Below are 25,736 nucleotides of genomic sequence, written 5' to 3'. Positions count from 1 at the left end.
TGAAGTTGGAAAACTGATTTATCCTTGACTTTCCCTATTTGGCAACTGCTTTAATTCAGGATCTTATCAAAGACTGCAATAACCCACATACTAGTTGCATTAGTCCATTCTTGCACTACTATAAAGAACTACCCAAGACTGGGTAATTCATTAAAAAAAAAAAAAGAAGAGAGATTTACTTAGCTCATGGTTCTGGAAGCTATAGAGGGAACATGGCTGGGGAGGCCTCAGAAAACTTAAAATCATGGTGGAAGGCAAAGGGGAAGCGGGAACATCTTACATGGCCAGAGCAGGAAGAACAGAGAGAAGCAGGAGGTGCTACATACTTTTAAACCACCAAATCTCACGATAACTCACTCAATGTCATGAGAATAGCACCAAAGCGGAAACCTGCCCCCATGAGCCAATCACCTCCCACCAGGCCCAACCTCCAACATTAAGGATTACAATTTGACATGACATTTGCGTGGGGACACAGACCCAAACCTTCACTAGTGTTCCTGAAATAAAACTCTCTCCACTCCACTGTGTAAACTTATTTCCTAGCTTCTACTGGATTGTTAGAGGATTATGGCACCAATCCTAACCCCTACTGTAGCTTCCATCACAATGTGCTGTAAATGTCTGCTTACATATTTTTTTCCTCCACTTTTTATTGTTATATCTTCAAGACCTAGAACAGTGCCTATCACATAACAGATATTTATTTATTAAATGAATGACCAAATGCTCATGTCACATGTACTTCTAAATCATTTGAAACTGCTCACAATAGAAGATACATCTTCATTAGATCAATAAAAGTAAAAGAATCACTATGCAATAACCCAATTTGCTCATGAAAAAGTTAAATTTTTGGAAAATTCATTCATTCAAAATAAGTTATTTTCATTAATGCAAGACAATGAGGTGATAATATTTATTCATACCACTTTTCAAAATGTTTGCTTGGTTTTCTAAGTCAGATATTTCAATCTTGACATTTTCTTTCATCAAAAGCTCTCTTTTCTTTGTTATTTCATACTCATTATTAAAGTCTGTAATTTCCTTAATAAATTTGTCTTCCTCCTCTATCATTTGTTTCTTTATAGCCTCCTGAAAAACATAAATAAAAGATCAAATATAGGTGTTAGTTGCAATAATATTTTTCCTTAATTATTTAAAATATAATCATTTGGAATTATTAACAATGAAAGTATATAGTTATACTTCCTGGTATTATGGCAAAAATGTTTTTTTCTCGTAGTAATATTAATAAAAAACTGAAGCTATTATATAGTTAACAACTATCTTCAGATGAAAGATTTAATCTTAAAAGTTTTGGGAGAATTATTGAGGTAGATATTCTACCACTCATCATTATATCTGTTTATTTGTGTATTAAAATTCAGAATCATATTACATTTTATAATTATAATATAAAACTGGAGAGTAAAGTAATTAAATGGCCAAACCGAAAAACTAAAATTTACACTTAAAGGAATTACTGCTTTACAGGAAAACAAACAAACAAACAAGGATAGCCAAGAAAACCTTTTAAAATGTGGATGATGAAAGCAAAATTATATATTCACTTCAAAATCAGTTTTAAATAATAGTTTACATTTTATGAAGTACCAATGTGACAGAGAAATAAGAATTTCCAAAAACTGTGGACAATGCAAAAACCTAAACTCTTTGACAATGCTAGAATATAAACATTACCATATTTTTCTAAGCTATGTCAGAACCAAGGGTGTTGGTTCTGACTTCAGATATGTATTTTTAATATCTTTAAATGTATTTTCTTTAAAATGTCAATTAATCACAAGTCATATTTCTAAATTGGCCCTGTCATTCAAAACTATTGCTCAGGCTGTTGGCTCTGGGTTAACAGAAAAAGATTAACAATATCCATCCTTTTAGCCAGTAATATGCCTAAAGTGTGAAACTTTCTGCCTTTCAAAAGGATTTTATCCAAGGTCTCAATGCTTGAGCAATTCAAATCAGTTCCACTGTTTCTTTTGTGCTTATTACAACTGAAAATAATTGCTATATTACATCCCTACCCATACACTTCTTTCAAACTGTATTACTCTACCAATTGGTTTTAAATAGCACTTAATACTTTCCTGTATCTGAGCAGTACTACCTGCTAATATGCACATGGATAATTTTCTAAAAGTATGCTTAAGTATATTTGAATACTTTTTTACATAATTAGTTAAATAGATTTTTCTAGGTGGCTGGAAACTTACAAAAGTTTGAAGAAGCATATTCCTATGGTTTGTAATTTCACTGTACTGTTTTTCTAAGGCATTTTCATGAGCTTTAAAAAGCTGTAAGAGGAAGGATTTTTCAAAAAACTGTTGAACCTTCAAAGTACAAAAGCAGAAATCAGAATAAAACAATTAATTAGACATTTTAGAGTGCCTTAGGTAACAGAACAGATTTGTCTAGTATAAAATATATTCTGTATTAATCTTTAACATGCAAAATAAAATTAGCATCAAACATCTTATTTTATATACACTATCTTGTATTATTTTTTAAGTACTTTATAGTTACAATTTTATAATCTCTTCCCCCAATAAGACTATAGGCTCCTCAAGGGCAGAGAATGTGCTTTCTTTTTCCTCTCAATACCTAGAAGAATTCTTAGCTTAGGTACTAACGCTTTTTGAATACACACATTGAAATCTGCTTTAAGACTGTTTGTTTTTCAATAATAAGTTTCTATTTTCACAGTTTATAAGGAATATATGAATGAATAAATCATGTACATAATATAACTAATAAAATAATAAGATAAAATCTACAAAGCAGAGGCAAAAACCCAGTCCCATGGTTATAGTTATATCAAATAAAAAACGAGTCTGCTAAAGACCTTAAATGGGTTTTGAGAACTCATTTTTTATTTTAATACTTCATTTGGTTCTAAGTAGCAAAAGGTATAATAAACATTAATGTTAGACATGCAACTGTTATTTCATTTGGACCTTAAAAAATAACATCTCCTGAGAGATGAATATTGAAACGAAGTCAGGAAGCTTTAATATATGAAAGCTAAAAATGATGCTGGACTGGAAATACTGTAATTTTTCTACTATGTTCAGTATTAGCCCTCATAAGAAAGCATCGTTTCCAGTTTGGGGCTGTTCCCATCTCCATAGAGAAAAGAAAAAGGATATAAATTCAACTTAAATTGCAGAAAGCAAGATTTATGGTAGTTATAAGAACTTCCTCAAGGTGAGAGACAGGTTGTGAAATCTCTGTCCCAGAAGATATTGAATAGTAAAGAGCTTAGAAATAGTCTAGTCCAGAGGCAAAAGGGTTGGCTTAAGAGACAGTTTGAAATATTATGGCTAAAACGTCCTAGAAATATTGACATTAAAAAAGTAGCTGAAATTTTCAAAACCAGAAAATATGATCTTACACTTATATAAGATCGTAGCCCATCTGCCCATGTCTTCAGTACTTGGTACGTTTTCATCAACCCAATTTTAAGAAAGGCATCAATAGAGAAAGATTAGAGAGGTACAATTCACATAATCAAAGGAACTGAGATAATATTTTAAAGATTGGGGGAAGGAATAATAGGGTGGTTAGTATTTTTCTGTCTCAGAAGACAGAAATTAGAAAACATATGGCCAAATCTATAAAATCATATAGAAATTTATAACAAGGGAAACTAGAGTATGATCATGAGATCTACCACATTTATTCAGAATAAAAAATATTTCGTGACTATTTAATACTTATTATGTAAATGATAATAAAATGAGGTCGAGAGAAGTTAAACACCTTAACAAAGGCTATATAACTAATTAGAGGCAAATCCAGGACTAAAATCCAGGTCTTCTGCCTTTCTTTCTCCTAAATCATGATGTGAGCATGGAAATGTCAGAACTATTTCAAAGTAATGAAACGATAATTCTAGAGCTAAAAAGAGATGTGTGTGATGGTGAGTTGAAAATATATAAGGTCAATAAACATTTAAGGAAATTACCAAGTCCTAGATCCACCAGAGCTTACTGAGAATGGTGTTTGCAGTATATACCTAACTCTGAGTTACTGTTGTGGACGTTGCCCAGGAATGTCCACAAAAAATGCTTTAGAGACCAAATAATGCACTGGATAAATGTGGGTTTAATCTACTAAGGTATTTCAAGTATTATGCCCTTCAGGAATGCAATTCATGAATTCTAAGTCCACGTATACCACTCACCTGTTGTAAAAGATCTATGTCAAACCCAAAACTCAAAAATGAGGAAAATATTACTTATCAAACTAACGAATTTCTAAATGAGACTTAAGCAAATCTATTATTCAAATTCAGGAAAGCCTTATGTTAAAGACTCAGAAATTAAGGTGCTATCTTTCAGCTATCAATGATTAAGAGCTTAAATTACCACTAAGCCCACATCTTCTTTCTTAAAAGGGAGAATAACCAATATTAAGAAGAGCTAGGTGACATATTGGCACTTAACCAGAATATTTCATCATTACCTAAAAAATGAAATCTATATCCCAAAAACTAAAAAGCAGACAGCTGTTCTAAAGATTTATAAAAAGGGCATATCCATAATTTTCCTCTTCCCTAAAATTTTATGTAAATCATCCATTTTAAGTTCTCTGCTTCTTTGTTTTTATTTTTATTATTAGTTTATCTCCTCTTCATTCCCTTTCTGTCTTACTTTCTGTCTTTATCGTTTACTTCCATATTTGCCTCTTTTAATCCAGATCTAAAGAGTCCCAGAGAGTCAATAACTACAGAAAGATTACGGTACATTAATCTTCAAATTTACATAGGATCTATGGTTAAAAAATGTTAACACAAAAGTCTTGGTAAGTATGAGAAGTAGAATGACGGAGAAAGCGGCAGGAGTTTGGGAAAGTTAAAGTCAGGAAGGACAAGAATAGAGGCCCATAATATACTGCTTCACATTGTTAAGGACATCAATAGATCAAGGTTGCAGAAGCTAGATGAAGCCTATTATTATTAATATATTGCCTTCATATTTTAGTGGAACTAAGAAAACAAAAACTTTTGAATGTGCCCAGTTCCTCTTTGTTAAGTTACTAACTCTTCAGAAATAAAATAGCTTTTCACAGTCTCCTATTCGTAGAATGTTTCAGATGGTTCCTTTTGTTCTTATTGTTGTCCCAAGTGATTTCTTAAGTTATTTTTTATGTTCCTGCGTTTGAAAACTAAATCTACTGATATGTAAAATTTAAGTAAATATTCCAAATATAACCCTGAATGTATTGATAGGATCAAAAGATGAATAAATAATCATCAGAAAATCTTCTCACCTCTTTTTTGTTACAAAGGTAATGGGTGGACATCAGAGTTGGGAAGATAATACACAAAATGTTAGAGTATGACATAAAAATATTTCTAAATATATCGAGTCAGGTTTGAACTGAGGCAATATTTTATATCTATGTAGCTTGAACCATTTATTTTATAGTAAATAAAAACTTAAAAATCCATTGCTTCTGTGTCCTAAGTTACCCACTAAGATCCCAAAAGAATACAGACAATATGAAGAAAAGGGTGTGAAGTTCCTAATGGCACTGATAAAATTTTCTCTTTTTCATTTCTATCTGTCCTCCTACTAGAAATGAAAAAATATATTTGCACACAGCCTTAAAGTGATAGGCCAGACATAGTGGCTCACACCTGTAATCCCAGCACTTTGGGAGGCCGAGACGGGTGGATCACCTGGTCAGGAGTTTGAGACCAGCCTGGCCAACATGGTGAAATCCCCCTCTACTAAAAATACAAAAATCAGCCAGGTGCAGTGGGGGCACCCATAATCCCAGCTACTCAGGAGGCTGAGGCAGAATAATTTCTTGAATCCGGGAGGCAGAGGTTGCAGTGAGCCAAGATTGTGCCACTGCACTCCAGCCTGGGTGACGAGAGTGGAACTCTGTTTAAAAAAAAAAAAAAAAATCTAGACTCAAATAGCCAAGGTTTGTCAGAAAATACTGCTGTTTTGGAAAATTCTAATTTATAGTAGTGCCAACTCCCTGGTTAATTCTGCTTCTCTCAGCAATAAAGTCTGTTTTTCCTTTCCTTGTTTTATTCCTCTTGGGATATTTGATTTTTTAATGGAGCTTATAGTTTTCTCAGTGAGCTGACTTATCTGGTCAACTAGGTCAGTTTTCAGCAAAGCCATGATTTGTGACTTTTCACTACTCTTGCTGCCTGGGTGCCTTTAGGTATTTTTCTGCCAGAAGAACTTAAAAATTGAAAATGACTGAGGATTTAAAATTAATGTTAGGGTCTAAGCAAGCAAAGTACACAGGTCCTCTTTGTTGTGGTTGCTGTTGTTAAAAACAATCTCAGCCTTTAGGAACTGACATTTTGCTGATTAAATAATCTGCCCCATAGCATAATAGGCAACTTTACATTTTAAAAAAAACTAAGAGTTATGTAGAAAATTTCACATTCCTAAAACCATAACAATTGGGAAAAATATATCATTATTATGACTATATGATAAAAGACATTCTAAATACTAAGTTACATTAATGAATATTGTATTGATAGCAGATATTAAGGTTTTTGTAAAAAAGATCTATCTTTATACTTTCCCAAATCACAGAGGCAATGCTTAAAGAATAACTTACTATGACATAATAATCCTAATATAGTTAGCAAGGAAGGAAATAACCGCCTGACAATGGCTTATAAGGCTTTACATGATTTTCACCCCCTCACTCCCTCTCCAGCCATCTCTCCTGTCAGTCACCTCCTCACTTGCCCCATTCCAGCCACAGTGGCCTTATGATTATTACATATGTATCATATGTAATATATATAATATATACTACATACTATTATATATAATATAAAATATAATACATATATAATATATTTATACATATTAAATATCATATACAAATATATATTTTTGTTGTTGTTGAAATGGAGTCTTACTCTTGTCGCCCAGGCTGGAGTGCAGTGGCACGATCTTGGCTCACTGCAACCTCCACCTCGCGGATTCAAGCAATTCTCCTGCCTCAGCCTCCCAGGTAGCTGGGATTACAGGGGCACAACACCATGCCTGGCTAATTTTTGTATTTTTAGTAGAGACAGGGTTTCGCCACGTTGGCCAGGCTGGTCTCAAACTCCTGACCTCAGGTGATCCACCCCCTTGGCCTCTCAAAGTGCTGGGATTACAAATGTGAGCCACTGCTCCTGGCCCCATTATTATATATGAATCCAAGAAAATATACAGAGAAACTGTCAAGAAATAAAAAAAGGGTTTAGTAAAGAAGCTAGTAACAAAATAAATACCAAAATCTATTCTAGTTACCAACAACAAACAGAAAAAAGCATGGAAAATATCCCATTCATGACAGCAAAATCAAGACAAACAAAATATACAAATAAGAAATATCTGAGACCTGTATGAAAAACTTCTACTGAGGAACATAAACGAAAATCTGAATAAACAGAAAAAGATGTTATATTCTTAAGTGTGACTCAGAGTTATAAAGACATCAATTCTTCATGTTCAGTTCATCAACATCAATTCATCAATTCATGTTGTAATAAATTACAACATGAAATTAGTGCAATCTTAATGAAAACCCCAATGATTTTGGTTCTTTTTTAATTTGGCAAAATGATTTTCAAATTTATCTAGAAATATAAACCATGAAAAGAATCAGGAAAATTCTGAAAAAGAAATTACCCTTCCAGAGGGCCAAAGACATTTTGAAGCTAATATATTTAAGCCAATAATACACTGGTGCCAAAACAAATAGATTAATAGTATAGAATATATAAAACAGATACAAGTATAGATATACACATGCACATGCAAAATACTGTATCATAAAGACAGTGTTTCCAATCAATGGGGAACATGTGACATTAATCAGGTGACAACAGTCATTTTTCTTTAAAATATTTTAAAAAAGAAAACCACTATAAAAGTATTAGAGGAGGGGGAGGAGCCAAGATGGCCGAATAGGAACAGCTCCGGTCTACAGCTCCCAGCGCGAGCGACGCAGAAGACGGGTGATTTCTGCATTTCCATCTGAGGTACCGTGTTCATCTCACTAGGGAGTGCCAGAGAGTGGGCACAGGTCAGTGGGTGAGTGCACCGTGCGCCAGCCGAAGCAGGGGCGAGGCATTGCCTCACTCGGGAAGCGCAAGGGGTCAGGGAGTTCCCCTTCCAGGGGTGACAAACGGCACCTGGAAAATCGGGCCACTCCCACCCGAATACTGTGCTTTTCCGACGGGCTTAGGAAACGGTGCCCCAGGAGAATATAGCCCACACCTGGCTCAGAGGGTCCTACGCCCACGGAGTCTCGCTGATTGCTAGCACAGCAGTCTGAGATCAAACAGCAAGTCGGCAGCGAGGCTGGGGGAGAGGCGCCCGCCATTGCCCAGGCTCGCTTAGGTAAACAAAGCAGCCTGGAAGCTTGAACTGGGTGGAGCCCACCACAGCTCAAGGAGGCCTGCCTGCCTCTGTAGGCTCCACCTCTGGGGGCAGGGCACAGACAAACAAAAAGACAGCAGTAACCTCTGCAGACTTAAATGTCCCTGTCTGACAGCTTTGAGGAGAGCAGTGGTTCTCCCAGCACGCAGCTGGAGATCTGAGAACGGGCTGACTGCCTCCACAAGTGGGTCCCTGACCCCTGACCCCCGAGCAGCCTAACTGGGAGGCACCCCCCAGCAGGGGCAGACTGACACCTCACACGGCCGGCCAGGTACTCCAACAGACCTGCAGCTGAGGGTCCTGTCGGTTAGAAGGAAAACTAACAGAAAGGACACCCACACCAAAAACCCACCTGTACATCACCATCATCAAAGACCAAAAGTAGATAAAACCACAAAGATGGGGAAAAAACAGAGCAGAGCAGAAAAACTGGAAACTCTAAAAAGCAGAGTACCTCTCCTCCTCCAAAGGAACGCAGTTCCTCACCAGCAACGGAACAAAGCTGGACGGAGAATGACTTCGACGAGCTGAGAGAAGAAGGCTTCAGACGATCAAATTACTCCGAGCTACGGGAGGATATTCAAACCAAAGGCAAAGAACTTGAAAACTTTGAAAAAAATTTAGAAGAATGTATAACTAGAATAACCAATACAGAGAAGTGCTTAAAGGAGCTGATGGAGCTGAAAACCAAGGCTCGAGAACTACGTGAAGAATGCAGAAGCCTCAGGAGCCGATGCGATCAAATGGAAGAAAGGGTATCAGCCCTGGAAGACGAAATGAATGAAATGAAGCGAGAAGGGAAGTTTAGAGAAAAAAGAATAAAAAGAAACGAGCAAAGCCTCCAAGAAATGTGGGACTATGTGAAAAGACCAAATCTATGTCTGACTGGTGTACCTGAAAGTGACGGGGAGAATGGAAACAAGTTGGAAAACACTCTGCAGGATATTATCCAGGAGAACTTCCCCAATCTAGCAAGGCAGGCCAACATTCAGATTCAGGAAATACAGAGAACGCCACAAAGATACTCCTCGAGAAGAGCAACTCCAAGACACATAATTGTCAGATTCACCAAAGTTGAAATGTAGGAAAAAATGTTAAGGGCAGCCAGAGAGAAAGGTCGGGTTACCATCAAAGGGAAGCCCATCAGACTAACAGCAGATCTCTCGGCAGAAACCCTACAAGCCAGAAGAGAGTGGGGGCCAATATTCAACATTCTTAAAGAAAAGAATTTTCAACCCAGAATTTCATATCCTGCCAAACTAAGCTTCATAAGTGAAGGAGAAATAAAATACTTTACAGACAAGCAAATGCTGAGAGATTTTGTCACCACCAGGCCTTCCCTAAAAGAGCTCCTGAAGGAAGCGCTAAACATGGAAAGGAACAACCGGTATCAGCCACTGCAAAATCATACCGAAATGTAAAGACCATCGAGACTAGGAAGAGACTGCATCAACTAACGAGCAAAATAACCAGCTAACATCATAATGACAGGATCAGATTCACACATAACAATATTAACTTTAAATGTAAATGGACTAAATGCTCCAATTAAAAGACACAGACTGGCAAATTGGATAAAGACTCAAGACCCATCAGTGTGCTGTATTCAGGAAACCCATCTCACATGCAGAGACACACATAGGCTCAGAATAAAAGGATGGAGGAAGATCTACCAAGCAAATGGAAAACAAAAAAAGGCAGGGGTTGCAATCCTAGTCTCTGATAAAACAGACTTTAAACCAACAAAGATCAAAAGAGACAAAGAAGGCCATTACATAATGGCAAAGGGATTAATTCAACAAGAAGAGCTAACTATCCTAAATATATATGCACCCAATACAGGAGCACCCAGATTCATAAAGCAAGTCCTGAGTGACCTACAAAGAGACTTAGACTCCCACACATTAATAATGGGAGACTTTAACACCCCACCGTCAACATTAGACAAATCAACGAGACAGAAAGGCAACAAGGATACCCAGGAATTGAACTCAGCTCTGCACCAAGCGGACCTAATAGACATCTACAGAACTCTCCACCCCAAATCAACAGAATATACATTTTTTTCAGCACCACACCACACCTATTCCAAAATTGACCATATACTTGGAAGTAAAGCTCTCCTCAATAAATGTAAAAGAACAGAAATTATAACAAACTATCTCTCAGATCACAGTGCAATCAAGCTAGAACTCAGGATTAAGAATCTCACTCAAAACCGCTCAACTACGTGGAAACTGAACAACCTGCTCCTGAATGACTACTGGGTACATAACGAAATGAAGGCAGAAATAAAGATGTTCTTTGAAACCAACGAGAACCAAGACACAACATACCAGAATCTCTGGGATGCATTCAAAGCAGTGTGTAGAGGGAAATTTATAGCACTAAATGCCCACAAGAGAAAGCAGGAAAGATCCAAAATTGACACCCTAACATCACAATTAAAAGAACTAGAAAAGCAAGAGCAAACACATTCAAAAGCTAGCAGAAGGCAAGAAATAACTAAAATCAGAGCAGAACTGAAGGAAATAGAGACACAAAAAACCCTTCAAAAAATTAATGAATCCAGGAGCTGGTTTTTTGAAAGGATCAACAAAATTGATAGACCGCTAGCAAGATTAATAAAGAAAAAAAGAGAGAAGAATCAAATAGATGCAATAAAAAATGATAAAGGGGATATCACCACCGATCCCACAGAAATACAAACTACCATCAGAGAATACTACAAATACCTCTACGCAAATAAACTAGAAAATCTAGAAGAAATGGATAAATTCCTCAACACATACACCCTCCCAAGACTAAACCAGGAAGAAGTTGAATCTCTGAATAGACCAATAACAGGAGCTGAAATTGTGGCAATAATCAATAGCTTACCAACCAAAAAAAGTCCAGGACCAGATGGGTTCACAGCCGAATTCTACCAGAGGTACAAGGAGGAACTGGTACCATTCCTTCTGAAACTACTCCAATCAATAGAAAAAGAGGGAATCCTCCCTAACTCATTTTATGAGGCCAGCATCATCCTGATACCAAAGCCTGGCAGAGACACAACAAAAAAAGAGAATTTTAGACCAATATCCTTGATGAACATTGATGCAAAAATCCTCAATAAAATACTGGCAAACAGAATCCAGCAGCACATCAAAAAGCTTATCCACCATGATCAAGTGGGCTTCATCCCTGGGATGCAAGGCTGGTTCAATATACGCAAATCAATAAATGTAATCCAGCATATAAACAGAACCAAAGACAAAAACCACATGATTATCTCAATAGTTGCAGAAAAGGCCTTTGGCAAAATTCAACAACCCTTCATGCTAAAAACTCTCAATAAATTAGGTATTGATGGGACGTATCTCAAAATAATAAGAGCTATTTATGACAAACCCACAGCCAATATCATACTGAATGGGCAAAAACTGGAAGCATTCCCTTTAAAAACTGGTACAAGACAGGGATGCCCTCTCTCACCACTTCTATTCAACATAGTGTTGGAAGTTCTGGCCAGGGCAATTAGGCAGGAGAAGGAAATCAAGGGTATTCAAGTAGGAAAAGAGGAAGTCAAATTGTCCCTGTTTGCAGATGACATGATAGTATATCTAGAAAACCCCATTGTCTCAGCCCAAAATCTCCTTAAGCTGATAAGCAACTTCAGCAAAGTCTCAGGATACAAAATCAATGTACAAAAATCACAAGCATTCTTATACATCAATAACAGACAAACAGAGAGCCAAATCATGAGTGAACTCCCATTCACAATTGCTTCAAAGAGAATAAAATACCTAGGAATCCAACTTACAAGGGATGTGAAGGACCTCTTCAAGGAGAACTACAAACCACTGCTCAAGGAAATAAAAGAGGATACAAACAAATGGAAGAACATTCCATGCTCATGGGTAGGAAGAATCAATATCATGAAAATGGCCATCCTTCCCAAGGTAATTTACAGATTCAATGCCATCCCCATCAAGTTACCAATGACTTTCTTCACAGAATTGGAAAAAACTACTTTAAAGTTCATATGGAACCAAAAAAGAGCCCGCATCGCCAAGTCAATCCTAAGCCAAAAGAACAAAGCTGGAGGCATCACACTACCTGACTTCAAACTATACTACAAGGCTACAGTAACCAAAACAGCATGGTACCGGTACCAAAACAGAGATATAGATCAATGGAACAGAACAGAGCCGTCAGAAATAATGCCACATATCTACAACTATCTGATCTTTGACAACCCTGACAAAAACAAGAAATGGGGAAAGGATTCCCTATTTAATAAATGGTGCTGGGAAAACTGGCTAGCCATATGTAGAAAGCTGAAACTGGATCCCTTCCTTACACCTTATACAAAAATCAATTCAAGATGGATTAAAGACTTAAATGTTAGATCTAAAACCATAAAAACCCTAGAAGAAAACCTAGGCATTACCATTCAGGACATAGGCATGGGCAAGGACTTCATGTCTAAAACACCAAAAGCAATGGCAACAAAAGCCATAATTGACAAATGGGATCTAATTAAACTAAAGAGCTTCTGCACAGCAAAGGAAACTACCATCAGAGTGAACAGGCAACCTACAAAATGGGAGAAAATTTTTGCAACCTACTCATCTGACAAAGGGCTAATATCCAGAATCTACAATGAACTCCAACAAATTTACAAGAAAAAAACAAACAACCCCATCAAAAAGTGGGCGAAGGACATGAACAGACACTTATCAAAAGAAGACATTTATGCAGCCAAAAAACACATGAAAAAATGCTCACCATCACTGTCCATCAGAGAAATGCAAATCAAAACCACAATGAGATACCATCTCACACCAGTTAGAATGGCAATCATTAAAAAGTCAGGAAACAACAGGTGCTGGAGAGGATGTGGAGAAATAGGAACACTTTTACACTGTTGGGGGACTGTAAACTAGTTCAACCCTTGTGGAAGTCAGTGTGGCGATTCCTCAGGGATCTAGAACTAGAAATTCCATTTGACCCAGCCATCCCATTACTGGGTATATACCCAAAGGACTATAAATCATGCTGCTATAAAGACACATGCACACGTATGTTTATTGTGGCATTATTCACAATAGCAAAGACTTGGAACCAACCCAAATGTCCAACAATGATAGACTGGATTAAGAAAATGTGGCACATATACACCATGGAATACTATGCAGCCATAAAAAATGATGAGTTCATGTCCTTTGTAGGGACATGGATGAAATTGGAAATCATCATTCTCAGTAAACTATCCCAAGAACAAAAAAACCAAACACCGCATACTCTCACTCATAGGTGGGAATTGAACAATGAGAACACATGGTCACAGGAAGGGGAACAGCACACTTCGGGGACTGTTGCGGGGTGGGGGGAGGGGAGAGGGATAGCATTGGGAGATATACTTAATGCTAGATGACGAGTTGGTGGGTGCAGCGCACCAGCATGGCACATGTATACATATGTAACTTACCTGCACATTGCGCACATGTACCATAGAGCCTAAAGTATAATAATAATAATAATAATAATAATAATAATAAAAAGAAAAAAAAAGTATTAGAAAAAGATATTGTTTAAAATCTTGGAATGGGACAGGCTTTTCCAAGCATAGAATGGATTCAGAAACAAACTAAAACATTAAAAATTCGAGCAACACAAAACTCTAAACTTTTACGAGAAAATCATGTCATAAAAAGCCAAGATACAAATAAGAAAGTTTGCAACAAATGATAAAGAAAGAATATCTATAATAAAAAGCTAGATGCCAACCATAAAAGACTAGGATGGTATAGAAATAGGTAAATATACATATAAATTAAAAATACTAAGTTAAAAAATTCAAATTAAAACTAAAAAGATGCCGTTTTTATATTTGTAATACATATTAATTTCCAGTGTATGAGTAGTAAAACTGTGAGAATAAAACTGGAACAACTTTCCTGGAGGACAATTTAAAAATAATCAAAGCCTTAAAAATTACAGGCCCGTTGACACAGCAATTTGATTTCTAAGGCTTTACCTTAAAAAGCTAGGATAAGTGCACAAAGATGTATGCATACGGTTATCACTGCAATGATGATAGAAACAGTAATTTATTAATACAATAGTAAATACTTATCAATAGGAAATTAGTTAAATAAAATATAGTATAATTATTAATGGAATACTACACAGCAATTAAAATTGCTTTTTTACATATATATTTACTCAGATGTCTAGGTTACAGTAAATAGAAAAAAGCAAATTTTTTAAGAAAAATATAAATCCATTTAAACAATTTTGAAAGAAAACCTACGAAAATGTTAACTGTGTGGTGGAATTATAGGTGATCTTCACGCTGCTTTTTGCCAATTTCTATTTTTGGAATAATTTGCAATGAATAAACACTACTTTTATAAAGAGTTAAAACAATACAACTATTTTAATTTTGAAAAGTAATCTACTGCATGTTCGCCAAATATAATGGTAGAAGGCCTCAGAATTTCCCAGAAATAAAACCCACTTTTCCAGTAGGAACATAAGCGAGAAATCTTAGTAAAGATGAGGAGGAGTGGGAGCTCAGAACGAAAAGAACATTTTAGAGTAATAATCTGATCCATTTGCTCACTGTGGTGGTCCCATCTCTCCCTTTCCTTCCTCTATCTCTCTTGGGATGAATTTTTAACCAGAAGAAATTAGACTACATTTGAAACTGTGGAACTCATCTGAACAAAGGAAACTGAGGTATACAGCCTTTTAACTTATCTTGAAATATTAATTCAGGCAATAACAATCCATGAGACCATATATGCAACAAAGCCTACATGAGAAATTCTTCCTATCAGCATCAGATCACAGGCACAGCTGTAAGTCGCCAGTTGCCTTTGATCCTTTCCACTCACTTTTTCAGAACTCACCTCCTGTTCCAAAGTCCACAGTCAACTCTTTTCAAAATAACCCCTAAACTGCAAAATTATTCTTCCTCTTTTCATCAAATAAAACTCCTATTCCTCCAAAGCTGCTCATCTCAGCGAGACAGTAATCTGATTAGGGAAAGACGAGCAAAGCACAAATACTGACCGGTCAAGAACATGTTGTAATGACACGTTTTAATCTGAAAGACTCTTCCTGGGGAGCAACTTTAAAGTAAAATAACTTCTGTGTTATTTGACAACTCAGGTGGCAGTACCTTACCTTACCTATCACCACACATCTTAGTCAGGATACAAAACAAAGGGATGCTGAGGTAGTGTTTATTCATGCACCGCTTTTAATGGAAGAACTATAAAATGTCACACATTCTTTAAAACATACGTCTTCCTCAACAAATAAGAAAACTTGGCACATGTGCAAGAAATAATCATATCTCAGGCAAGTAAAGCTATACTACAAGAACACTAGAAATTGGGCTGGGGGTTACTCACATCAGCTTGTCAATCAGCTTTAGCTCTAAGAAAGTAGTTGATTCTTCCAGTATTCAAGAAAATGAGAACAGGACAAAAAACAATTTATATATTGTATTTATAGGCAAATTGCAGGTCTGAACAAATCTCACAGAATAACAACATGAACCCTATGAAAAATACTGTTAACAGAAGAGATAAAGAGAATTATCTAAAAGATTACAGTGAAGAGCACAGGATGAAAAAAAATTGTAATCAATTACTTACTGTTCTTAAGAGGATGCAAACAAACACATGTCCACTAGAAAACAAGAGCAAGGAAGGACATAGCAGAAAAAGACAAAAACAAAACAAGTTGAGATGTTTAAAAAGGCAGAAAATAAAAGTGTTAAAAAAGAGAAGACAACACATGATTTAAATTTGCAGAGAGCATTAAATAACTAAACCAATACTACAAAAGATAGAATTAGGGATGTAAAGTATACAAAGTTTTCCCAGACTTCTGAGGACTCAATTCAGAGAAAATAGAATAAAGATCTTCTAAATTGTAAGAAATGGGTGTACTGAAAACAAACTCTATGAAATAATAGCTGAGGTTAAAATGGAAGGCTCACCCTTGTTCCAGAAAAAAAATAATGGATATATCTGTACCAAATTTGGAATTATAGATTGTTTAAAATCATAAAAGCAATCAGGGAAGAAAACAAAACCTAACAGGTTACCTTAAAAAAGGATTTTTAAAAACCAGGTTGACTTCAATACTTCTGCATTAATAAATTTCAGAATATGATAGTGCTAGATCCACAAAATGTTGTAAAAAAAGGTTTGACTCAATAATTCTGTACAGACAAGTTTCCATGCAAGTGTGAAGACAACAGAAATTTCAGATATTAATAGATTAGAAGATCTATCATTCACAAATTCCTCCTACAAAATTACAAACAATTACACAGACTCATCAAAAAACAAATCAAAATAAGAACTCAAGAATGACAACGTGAGGCATTGAAGAATTTTATAGTGCAGAATTATGGTTAATATGGCAGTAAAAGCAAAAGTAGAAAGGACTTACTTTCTACTCCAAACACAGAGAAATGCTAGATAAAATCCAACTACGGTTAAAATATTTATCATTTACATAGCTATGCCAAAAGGAGGAGAGGGAAATCTTCATGCAAGAAACAAAGAGACAGCTCAGGGTAAGAATGGTGTGCTAAAATTCAAACCCACAGAAGCATCTTTCAGAAAGGATACAGGCATTAGGCATTAGGCTTTAAATGCCCACATAAGAACAAAAATCACAGGCAAAGAGAGCCAGGGTTGGACTCATTGTACTGTCAGGAATTGAGAAATATCTATGCCAGTTATGAAAGATGGATAACAAAACTCCACCTGTTGTCCTAGAGATGCAGTGTATAAGTGAGCTATATCCCATTGAGCCATGAGTGGAAAAGGAGTCATATCCTGAGAATTTGAACCCTGAGCCTAATCTGCAGATGGGTGTAAGGTTCAAAATCTCTTATCCATACAGTGCAGAAATCCAGAGCTCAGAATTTAACATAAAAACTGGTCCTTAACAGGGGAAACCTGTGAGGCCCTGGCAGCAGGGGTGAAACTGCTTCTTAGGGACATCTTTTCTATCAAAGGAATATGTCAAACAGCCAGGAAAGATAAGTTCTTCTAAAGATAAGTTCAATAAAATAAAATCAATAAAAAATCTCAATAAGAAAATCTACCACCATGTAAGAAAGGCATCAAGTCAAACAAGTAGAATTCAAGGCAGAGGAAAATAGAAAACAGAATTCTATGAGAAAAATTTTAATTTATTCATTCACTAAATGTCTGTTTAATACCTACTATTATTCAGGCACTGTTCTAGATGCTGGGAATAACAGCAATGAACAAAATAGATTAGTTTCTATCCTTTGTGGACCTTACATTCCACTGGAGGGAGACAAATAATAAACAGATCGATATAAAATATGCCAAGAGGTGGTACATATCACACAGCATAGAGATAGGGAGAGATGGTAATGCTATTTTATATGGAGGTTGGGGAGGGGCCTCTACAGAGAGGGGTCCTCAAATTTTTGGGTCTTTTGACCTCTTCATAGTCTAAAAAGTTATTGAGAATTTATTTTTGTTTTATTGTTTTCAAGAATTATATCTAGAAATATTTTCTGTATCAAAATTAAAACTGAAAAATTTTTAAACATTAATTTAATAACAATAATCCTATTGCATTTTAAATACATTTGTATCTAAAAATGAATTTCCAAAACAAAAACAAATTAGAAAAAGGAGTTGCATTTAGATTTTTTACAAATCTTATTAACATCTGGCTTAATGGAAGACAGCTGAGACCAGGTTTGGTGGTTCATGCCTGTAATTTCAGAACTTTGAGAGACCGAAGTGGGAGGATCACTTGAGGCCCAGGAGTTCAAAACTAGCCTGGGCAAAATAGCAAGACCCTGTCTCTAGAAAACAATATATTTTTTAAATTAGCCAGGTAGGGTGGCAGAGGCCTGTAGTCCCAGCTACTCAGGAGGCTGAAGCAGAAGGATCACTTGAGGCCAGGAGTTTGAGGTTGCAGTGAACTGTTGTTGTGCCACTGAGCTCCAATCTGGGTGACAGAGTGAGACTCTGTCTCTTAAAAATAAATAAATAAAAACAAATAAAAAATTAAAAAAGAAGATAGCTGGACTCTCACATCTGCTTCTATTCAATCTTTTGTAATACATTTTTCAGTTGGAGAATACGGAGTGCACAGATATGTAGTTGGAAATGATTGTGCATATTCTTCTTTGATACTATATCAAAATTCACCATGTGGTAGCTCCTTAAAGGTTAGTTGCAATGTGGAATCTGAAACCATTTCAATGAACTTTTCATTCTATGTTATAATAAAATCCATTGGTCTACATTGCTCTTTGAGTCAACCTTTTATCTATGCACAGTTTTGTAACTTTATGCATTACTTACTGCTTCCCTGAATTATGCAGATCATGCAAATGTTGATATATTTCATAATATGCTTTCAAAAGTAACATTCTGAAACATCTTGAAACATACTGCTTCAAAAGTAACATTCATATTCATTAATATCACTAACGAACTCACCAGAAAAATCTTTAAGTACCAGGAAGCTGCCAAGCTTGTGGTGACAAGATAGATAGGAATCCTCCAAAATTCTAATTTTTGTTTGAAAGCTTGCATATTATCATTGGCAAAATAATAAGAACAATGTCAGATGTTTGCCTTGACATTTTAGGCTTACTTCATTTATTTTTCAGAAAATTTTGCCAAACACCCAAATCTAAATAACTACAACTTGACTGTCAATTATCTAAGTAAAAATGGTATTTCAGAAAAAGAATAGCTAGCTCATACTGCATCTCAAACAACTGCACACATGCTCTCCCTTGAGACAATCGTGGCACTTTGGAATATAAAAGTACTTTAGGTGTACTTCCCATGTGATCGTACACAATATTGAAAATGAATATACTCAATGATCAGTTTCAATAAAATTAATATTTTTGACACTTCAATCAAAGCATTAAGTAAAACTAGCGGTTTTTGTTTTCTTACTGAGAGTGCATGGCAGTGAAGAATACGATGACTGCTAGTACAGTTTGGTGCCACTGCCTTGATTTGTGTTAAGGTGCTAACAGTTTTACTCACCGCTGCTTTTGCACTGTCAGTGTGTGCATTAGCATAGAGAAAATGGCAAATGGTACCTTTGTATAGTATTATCATAAAAATAGCTTGACCTTACAAACTCCCTGAAAGTGTCTTGGGGACCCCTTTGAACTCAGAGATCACACTTTAAGAATAATGCTCTAAGGTGACAACTGAGCAGAGACTTAGGCTAACCAACCATCAAGATTTGCATGGGGCTGTCCTAGTGTTAGCACTAGAAGTCCCACATGATTCTACTGGGAGAGATCTAAATGAAGTGAGCATGTATGACACAGTAACAGCTAATGGAATCAGCATTTCAAGCAGAGGAAACAGAAAGTGCAAAGGCCCTGGGGTCAAAGAATGATTGGCATATCCAAGAAAAAAACAGCCCAGTACAAACGTTCACACCCCTATAAACCTGACTGTCCTCAGGAAGGTGAGCTACTGGACAATGTCTAATACAATACTCAAAGGACACTCAGTGACCTTTTTTGCCTGTTTCCAAGTTTTGGATACTTACTCATGACAAATGTGATAAGGCTTTCTTTATAGAATTTCATAGAGATAATGGAAACAAATTTTTTCTTTAAATGAGAACATCAAAAATTTTGAGTTTACAGTTAGGTTTATATAGTTGAAATTGCTTGATGTCAATCCTGTAATTCAGGAAGGAAGGTATTATATAATTTATTTGCCAAATATTCATAGTGTGATTTAGCAGTTGCTCAATGAATGTCTGTTGAATGAATAATTGCCAACTATAAAATTAAATTTTGGTAGGATCTACATTTTTTTGATTAAGTGTAAAGAAAGAAAAAAGCACTCCAATTACAAAACTCAATTTCAATACTATAAATGATAATAATCTGTGAATTTGTTCTTTCTCCAATCAGGTAATACAGTACTAAAGGATATGACTTTGCCTGCTGTTCTGGAGGTTTCCTAACTTTTACCAATTAAAAAAAAAGAACACATACATATTGATGTAAAGAAGTAAATGGGGCCACCTTAAGTTACTTTTTTATTTCAATACAATTTTCCTTTAAAAATTCATGAAATATTCTTTTATTATTGTTATGGTGTTTACACAAGTTAAAATTGGAAACAGAAAAATTAAACAAAATATTCACAAAATAGCCTCAGATTTTCCTCCATTTACTCCCTCTTGGGAATATGGCATTATACTGAGTTTTATGTAATATGTTTATAAAAATTAAATGTCAAAATTTTAATTATATGCCATTTTTAAAAACAGAAGAACCTCTTTTAGATGTTTAAAAGAAACTATCAATGTTCTGTCAGTCTTTAATTCTGGTTTGCCCTGTCATCAATACTATAAAACTTTTCCTTAACTATCAGAAGTTTTGGGTGTATTGGTAAGCATGAATGCAAATCCAGGGCATGTTCTCATTTTTCTGTTTTCATATTACCAAACCTAACCAGGCATAGAGTAGCTGTCCAATTCATCAAGTACTCATACTATATAACCTGAGACTTTTGCAACCATATATTTTAAAAGACTCATTGAGCCCTGCAAGGCAAATGCTATCATTCAAGTTCTAATTACATGCTATCCGGGTTTTACATAAAAGAAAAAAAATGAATACTGTACTTCCCAAATGCATTTATTGGCCAGAAGCAACATCCAAAATAAATGCCCCCCAAATTTTCTGAATGTATCACTGTACAATAGCTCAAGCACTGCTCTATTCAAATTATGTTCTATTAATAGTTTCTCCTTGTGCTGCTACTGTTTGATAAATGGGTCAATAAATGCCAAGTCAAATATTCAAGTAAATATATTTTCATTGTTATTGGCAGACATATAATTAACTCAGAATAAAAGAAACAAGAAATCAATTTAGGATTAGTTCTTCAGTTCTTCCCATTAGTCATTTGCATTATAATTGTGATTCCACTTTTAAAATCTTTATGCACATATACATACCATCTTTACTATAATATAAATCAAACTATTTCAATTATAAATTAGTATTGTATGAACTGTGACCCTCATATGTTAATTTTATTAGTAAGATACAAATGTATTATTACCCACATATATGAGCTGGTTAAAAAGCAATGCATGCTTATGAACCCATATTAATTAGTAATTTCAACACATGTTTCTAAAGAATGGTAGGCCTTTTCTGTCTTCTTTCTAGCAAAAACAACTGAATCAACATTTTTTAATGTGTTTGTATATATCAACGAATTACATTTCCATTTGCAGACAAAACAAAACTTTGCTAACAAAGAAAATATTACAGAGTAACATTAAAAAATATATTATATCAGGTTAATATCCTCACCAATCCAGGAAAAATGCATTTTGTACAAAAACTTGTATAAGCAACCTTTTAAAAATATTAACCTGAACAAGATACAAAACTTCAGATATATTATTATACATGAATGTCATGATGAAAAATGTTTAAAATGAGCTTAAGAAATCTGCTGTAATAAAATATGCTGTTATTACTCAATTGTTACTTTCATTATGGTAGTTTAATTGTTTCTGAATTATATATCGTGGATAAGTCATTTACCTCTCAGTTTCCTCACTCATAAAAAGGGGATAATGATGGGGTCTCATCACAAGATTCCTGTTAGGATTAAAGGAGTTAATACCGGAGAAGCATTTAGAACAGTGCCCCTGCATACAGTAAGTGCTCATATTTTGCCCATTACTTCTATTAGCTTCTAGATATCAATCCTGAAAGTGTCTTAATTCCTTTTGAAGAAAAAGAAAGTTGCATCATAACATTCTTAATGTTTTGCCCATACCACCAGCTTTCAGCATTGCTGGTAGCAGCTAGTTTACCTACTATTCACAGGCAAAACAGGAGGAAGGATCTCACTGAATAACAGTTACAAATTCTATTTTAAAAGACTCTCCCTATTATCTATCAAACTATTAGTACTCAATTCATTCAACACACTACTGTATACTATATACTGTTAGATAACAGGCAGTGAGAATAAAAGATGGATAAGGAAAAAAATTCCAGATACGCTGCTCACAAAATAATGGGGGATACAAACACAAATACAAGTATGTATCATTGTTTAATTTTAAAATTTTACCAAGATGTCTTTATTGTATAAATAATAAATATTGTATAAATAAAGAAGGCTTTATTGGTGATGTTTGAGCAACACCTGGAAAGAAAAGCTGAAATTTGCCAGATGGAGAAGTGTTCTCTGATTGTTTCATTCCCAAAGAAAACTGAAAATTCCTCAAAGTGATAAGTTAAAATAGTTATATTTGAAGCAAACAGACTTCATATTACACAGTGCTTGTTTAGTTCATCACTGGGTACTTAATAAATATTTTTGAATAACTCTCTGTCCCCACCCATAGCGAGGCCTTCATTGTGGCACACTTAAATAATATTCTTAGCTTCCTAATTGTCTATTCCCATCTTCCCAATCAGGGCTCAGAAAGATCCTCCTGAAACTACCTTTTTTTTTTTTTAAAGACAGGGTCTCACTATGTTGCCCAGGCTGGCATTAAACTGAACAACTGTCTTCTCACCTTAGCCTCCTGAGTAACTGGAACTACAAGCATGTGCCACAATACTAGGCTACCTAAACCCACTTTTACTGCTCCCTGATCAGGAACTTGCAACGGTTTTCTGCTATTCCCAGATATCAGCCCTCTGCTTTGACTAGATTCCTTTCCCAATATGCACTGCACATATCTGCCTCCTCCTTCTGTCTGGAACGCTTTCCTCCTACTACTTCCTTCTATTTGCCTCTTCAAAATTCTACCCATCCTTCAAGAAGCCATCAGACTCTCTTGCTTCTTTTTAAAATAACAGAACATTACAAACACTGCAGGAAAGAGAGAAACGCTAATGGAAAAGGTATACTTCGGACGCAAGGCATGTCTAAAAGGTGGTAGAGAATTTTAAAACTAAAGGCAGGGGCTTGTTTGAAATTTACATGCAATTGTTATATCAACATAGCACACAAATTATTTATCATTCAAAATGTATATACTGCAACTACTTATTAAATAAGCAGAATAATGATTCTTCAAATGACATTGTGCTCTTTTAAAACAAAACCTTAACCATCCCACAAAATGGACAATGAATTCTTCATTACCTTAGTTTATTTAGGGCAAATTCATATTGGAATTGAAGGTGTCACGGGATTCAGAACTTTAAACATCACCAGGCAACATGGAACTAAAACAGCCAGCACAGAGTAACGTGCTTCCTACTTGAAGGACAACTGGTTAAACAGTGAAATATCCCCCAAAAGTCAAGTTAAGGCAGGCTTTTTCAAGTGATAATTAGTATGCTTTACATTTCAATACCTTAGATTCCAGCTTGATTTTCTCTTCATTCAGCTCCTCCGTTGCTTTCTTAATTTTTTCACGACATCTGGTTATTTCCGACCTTACTGTAATAAAAATTAAATCTTTAAACACATCAATCTTTCTAAAGTCCCCATTTTGGTGGCGTTTGATAAGCCACCTTTCAGCTGTCTTTCCCTCAGCATGGCATGCAAGCTCCCCTAACGGCTCTGACCACTGCCTTCGGGATTTCCTTCTGCTCCAAGCACCCAGCACCAGAAGACAAAAGGCCCCATGCAAAGGACAGAAATACCCCGACCTTCTCGCATCAAACGGCGACTCTCCTCCGCCTGATGCTCGGTGAAGATGATGTGCTGAAACAGGGACTCCAAGCTCATCTCAGGGCCTGGCTCCTGCGATCCTTTTCTCGCCCTTAAATATTTTATAACCAACCCTGAGGATCCTGAAAAGCAGAATAAAGAAGATGGATTCTTCTAGAACTATTCCCAGATAGACCTGTCTCCAACTCTCTGTCGCCAGCCCAGCAAGAAGATGGGGCCCGAAGCCAGACGGAGTCTGAGGGGTCTGAGGGTCTAGAGACGCTGGCCGCTGCTGCCCCTTCCTGCCCTCAGCCTTTGTTTCCCGTTACAGTTTACAAACCGGGCTTTTCTCCCTCACGCCCTAAGAGGGCAGTTTCAAGGTCTGCCTTTTTCCCTGGCGGAACCCCTGACTCAGGCCTCCGTCGCTCCCTGGGTTTGTTTTTCGCTTTGGCGGCAAATAAAAATGGCTGCCAAGGCCTTGGCTTTTGAGGGCGTCTGGGCAGCAGTCATTTCTGTAGTCACACTTTCAATCCCAGTCCTCTCTCATTTTAGGGGTAACGTCCTCAAGGTGCTCTGTCTTTCAGCAAAATGGTACATGCCAACAAAACCCACGGCCAAAACCTTCCCTACGGCTAGAGCCAGTGCTTCACGTCGCGCCTTGCCTGTGAGAACTTAAATTACGGCGGCTCATTGGGACCACCCTGTGGTGGGCAGGTTTGCCCTGGGCATGTGAACCCCAAAGGTCCTAGGCCCAGTTGGAGTAGGGATGCCCGGTATCCAAGGCGCAAACACTGAATATTATAAAGTACAAAGTAACAGTGATTCTAAATATAAACTTTTACAAAGTCTTATCCTTTGACGATGGCAAAGACTGCTATAAATGTGCAATGTCTGACATTCCGCCTTAATCATTCCTTTGTAATCAGGGCATATCTTTTTTGTCTGCTTTAAAATTAATCATTGCCTTTTGTAATCAAGCTGCAGTAATATTAACACTTCAATATCTGCGCAATATGTGTCAGAGACCAAAGTGGTTGCTAATTAAAGCTTAAACATGAAAGGTACCCTTGGGACTTCTGCGTGGGATTTTTTAAATCAAAAATTAAAATATTTTTAGTTTTAGTAGGTTGAAATATTGACATTATAATAAACATTTGACTTTATTTCTGAATGTAAAATTGGCATTGGTTGAACTTTAAAAAGTAATTTGTTGTTAGAATGTATTTAAAATTAAGTAAAATAAGGTAAATGTTAATTCTGTCACATCACAATAGGCTTAATTAATATTTCATTAATGCTGCAGTCTAATCAGTTATACATTTTAACCTATTCCAAATTTCTGCCTTAATTTCATCAAGCCATTGATGCATAAAACTTAATTCTTTGAGTTTATTTTAAAAGAATAAATACTGAAAAGTATACAAAGCAGAAAAGCACTGCCCATAATCATGTCATTTAGAAGTACATATTAACATTTTACCAATTCCCTTCAAGGTAACCCTCCTCACTCTTCATTTTTCCTTTATAAACTTGAAATTATTGTGAATCGGTAATAATAATAATTTGTTATTATTTGCCAGGCACTATTTTGAACACT

At 35.8% G+C, this 25,736-nt stretch overlaps 1 protein-coding gene across 8 annotated transcripts in view; it reads right to left on the bottom strand.

The window, feature by feature from the left end:
• CCDC172 (coiled-coil domain containing 172) overlaps positions 1-24,831 on the bottom strand; it is a 61,802-nt gene extending 36,971 nt beyond the window's left edge. For 2 of the 8 annotated variants that reach the window (XM_054522918.2, XM_054522925.2), the window contains exons 1-5: positions 24,739-24,819; positions 24,139-24,282; positions 23,841-23,926; positions 2,238-2,354; positions 930-1,095 (exon numbers count right to left, since the gene is read on the bottom strand). In XM_054522918.2, coding sequence (XP_054378893.1) covers positions 930-1,095; positions 2,238-2,354; positions 23,841-23,926; positions 24,139-24,217 — 448 coding nt within the window. In that variant the 5' untranslated portion in view covers positions 24,218-24,282; positions 24,739-24,819. Of the gene's footprint in view, positions 1-929; positions 1,096-2,237; positions 2,355-23,840; positions 23,927-24,138 lie in introns of all 8 variants that reach the window. The other 6 variants (XR_008510642.2, XM_054522923.2, XM_054522919.2 and 3 more) reach the window with 5 other exon arrangements.
• Between the last annotated feature and the right edge of the window lie 905 nt (positions 24,832-25,736).

The sequence above is a fragment of the Pongo abelii genome, chromosome 8 (assembly GCF_028885655.2).
Source record: "Pongo abelii isolate AG06213 chromosome 8, NHGRI_mPonAbe1-v2.0_pri, whole genome shotgun sequence".
Classification (NCBI taxonomy): domain Eukaryota; kingdom Metazoa; phylum Chordata; class Mammalia; order Primates; family Hominidae; genus Pongo; species Pongo abelii.
The sequence above is the reverse complement of the archived record's forward strand: the minus strand, read 5'-3'. Positions and strand labels throughout refer to the sequence as shown.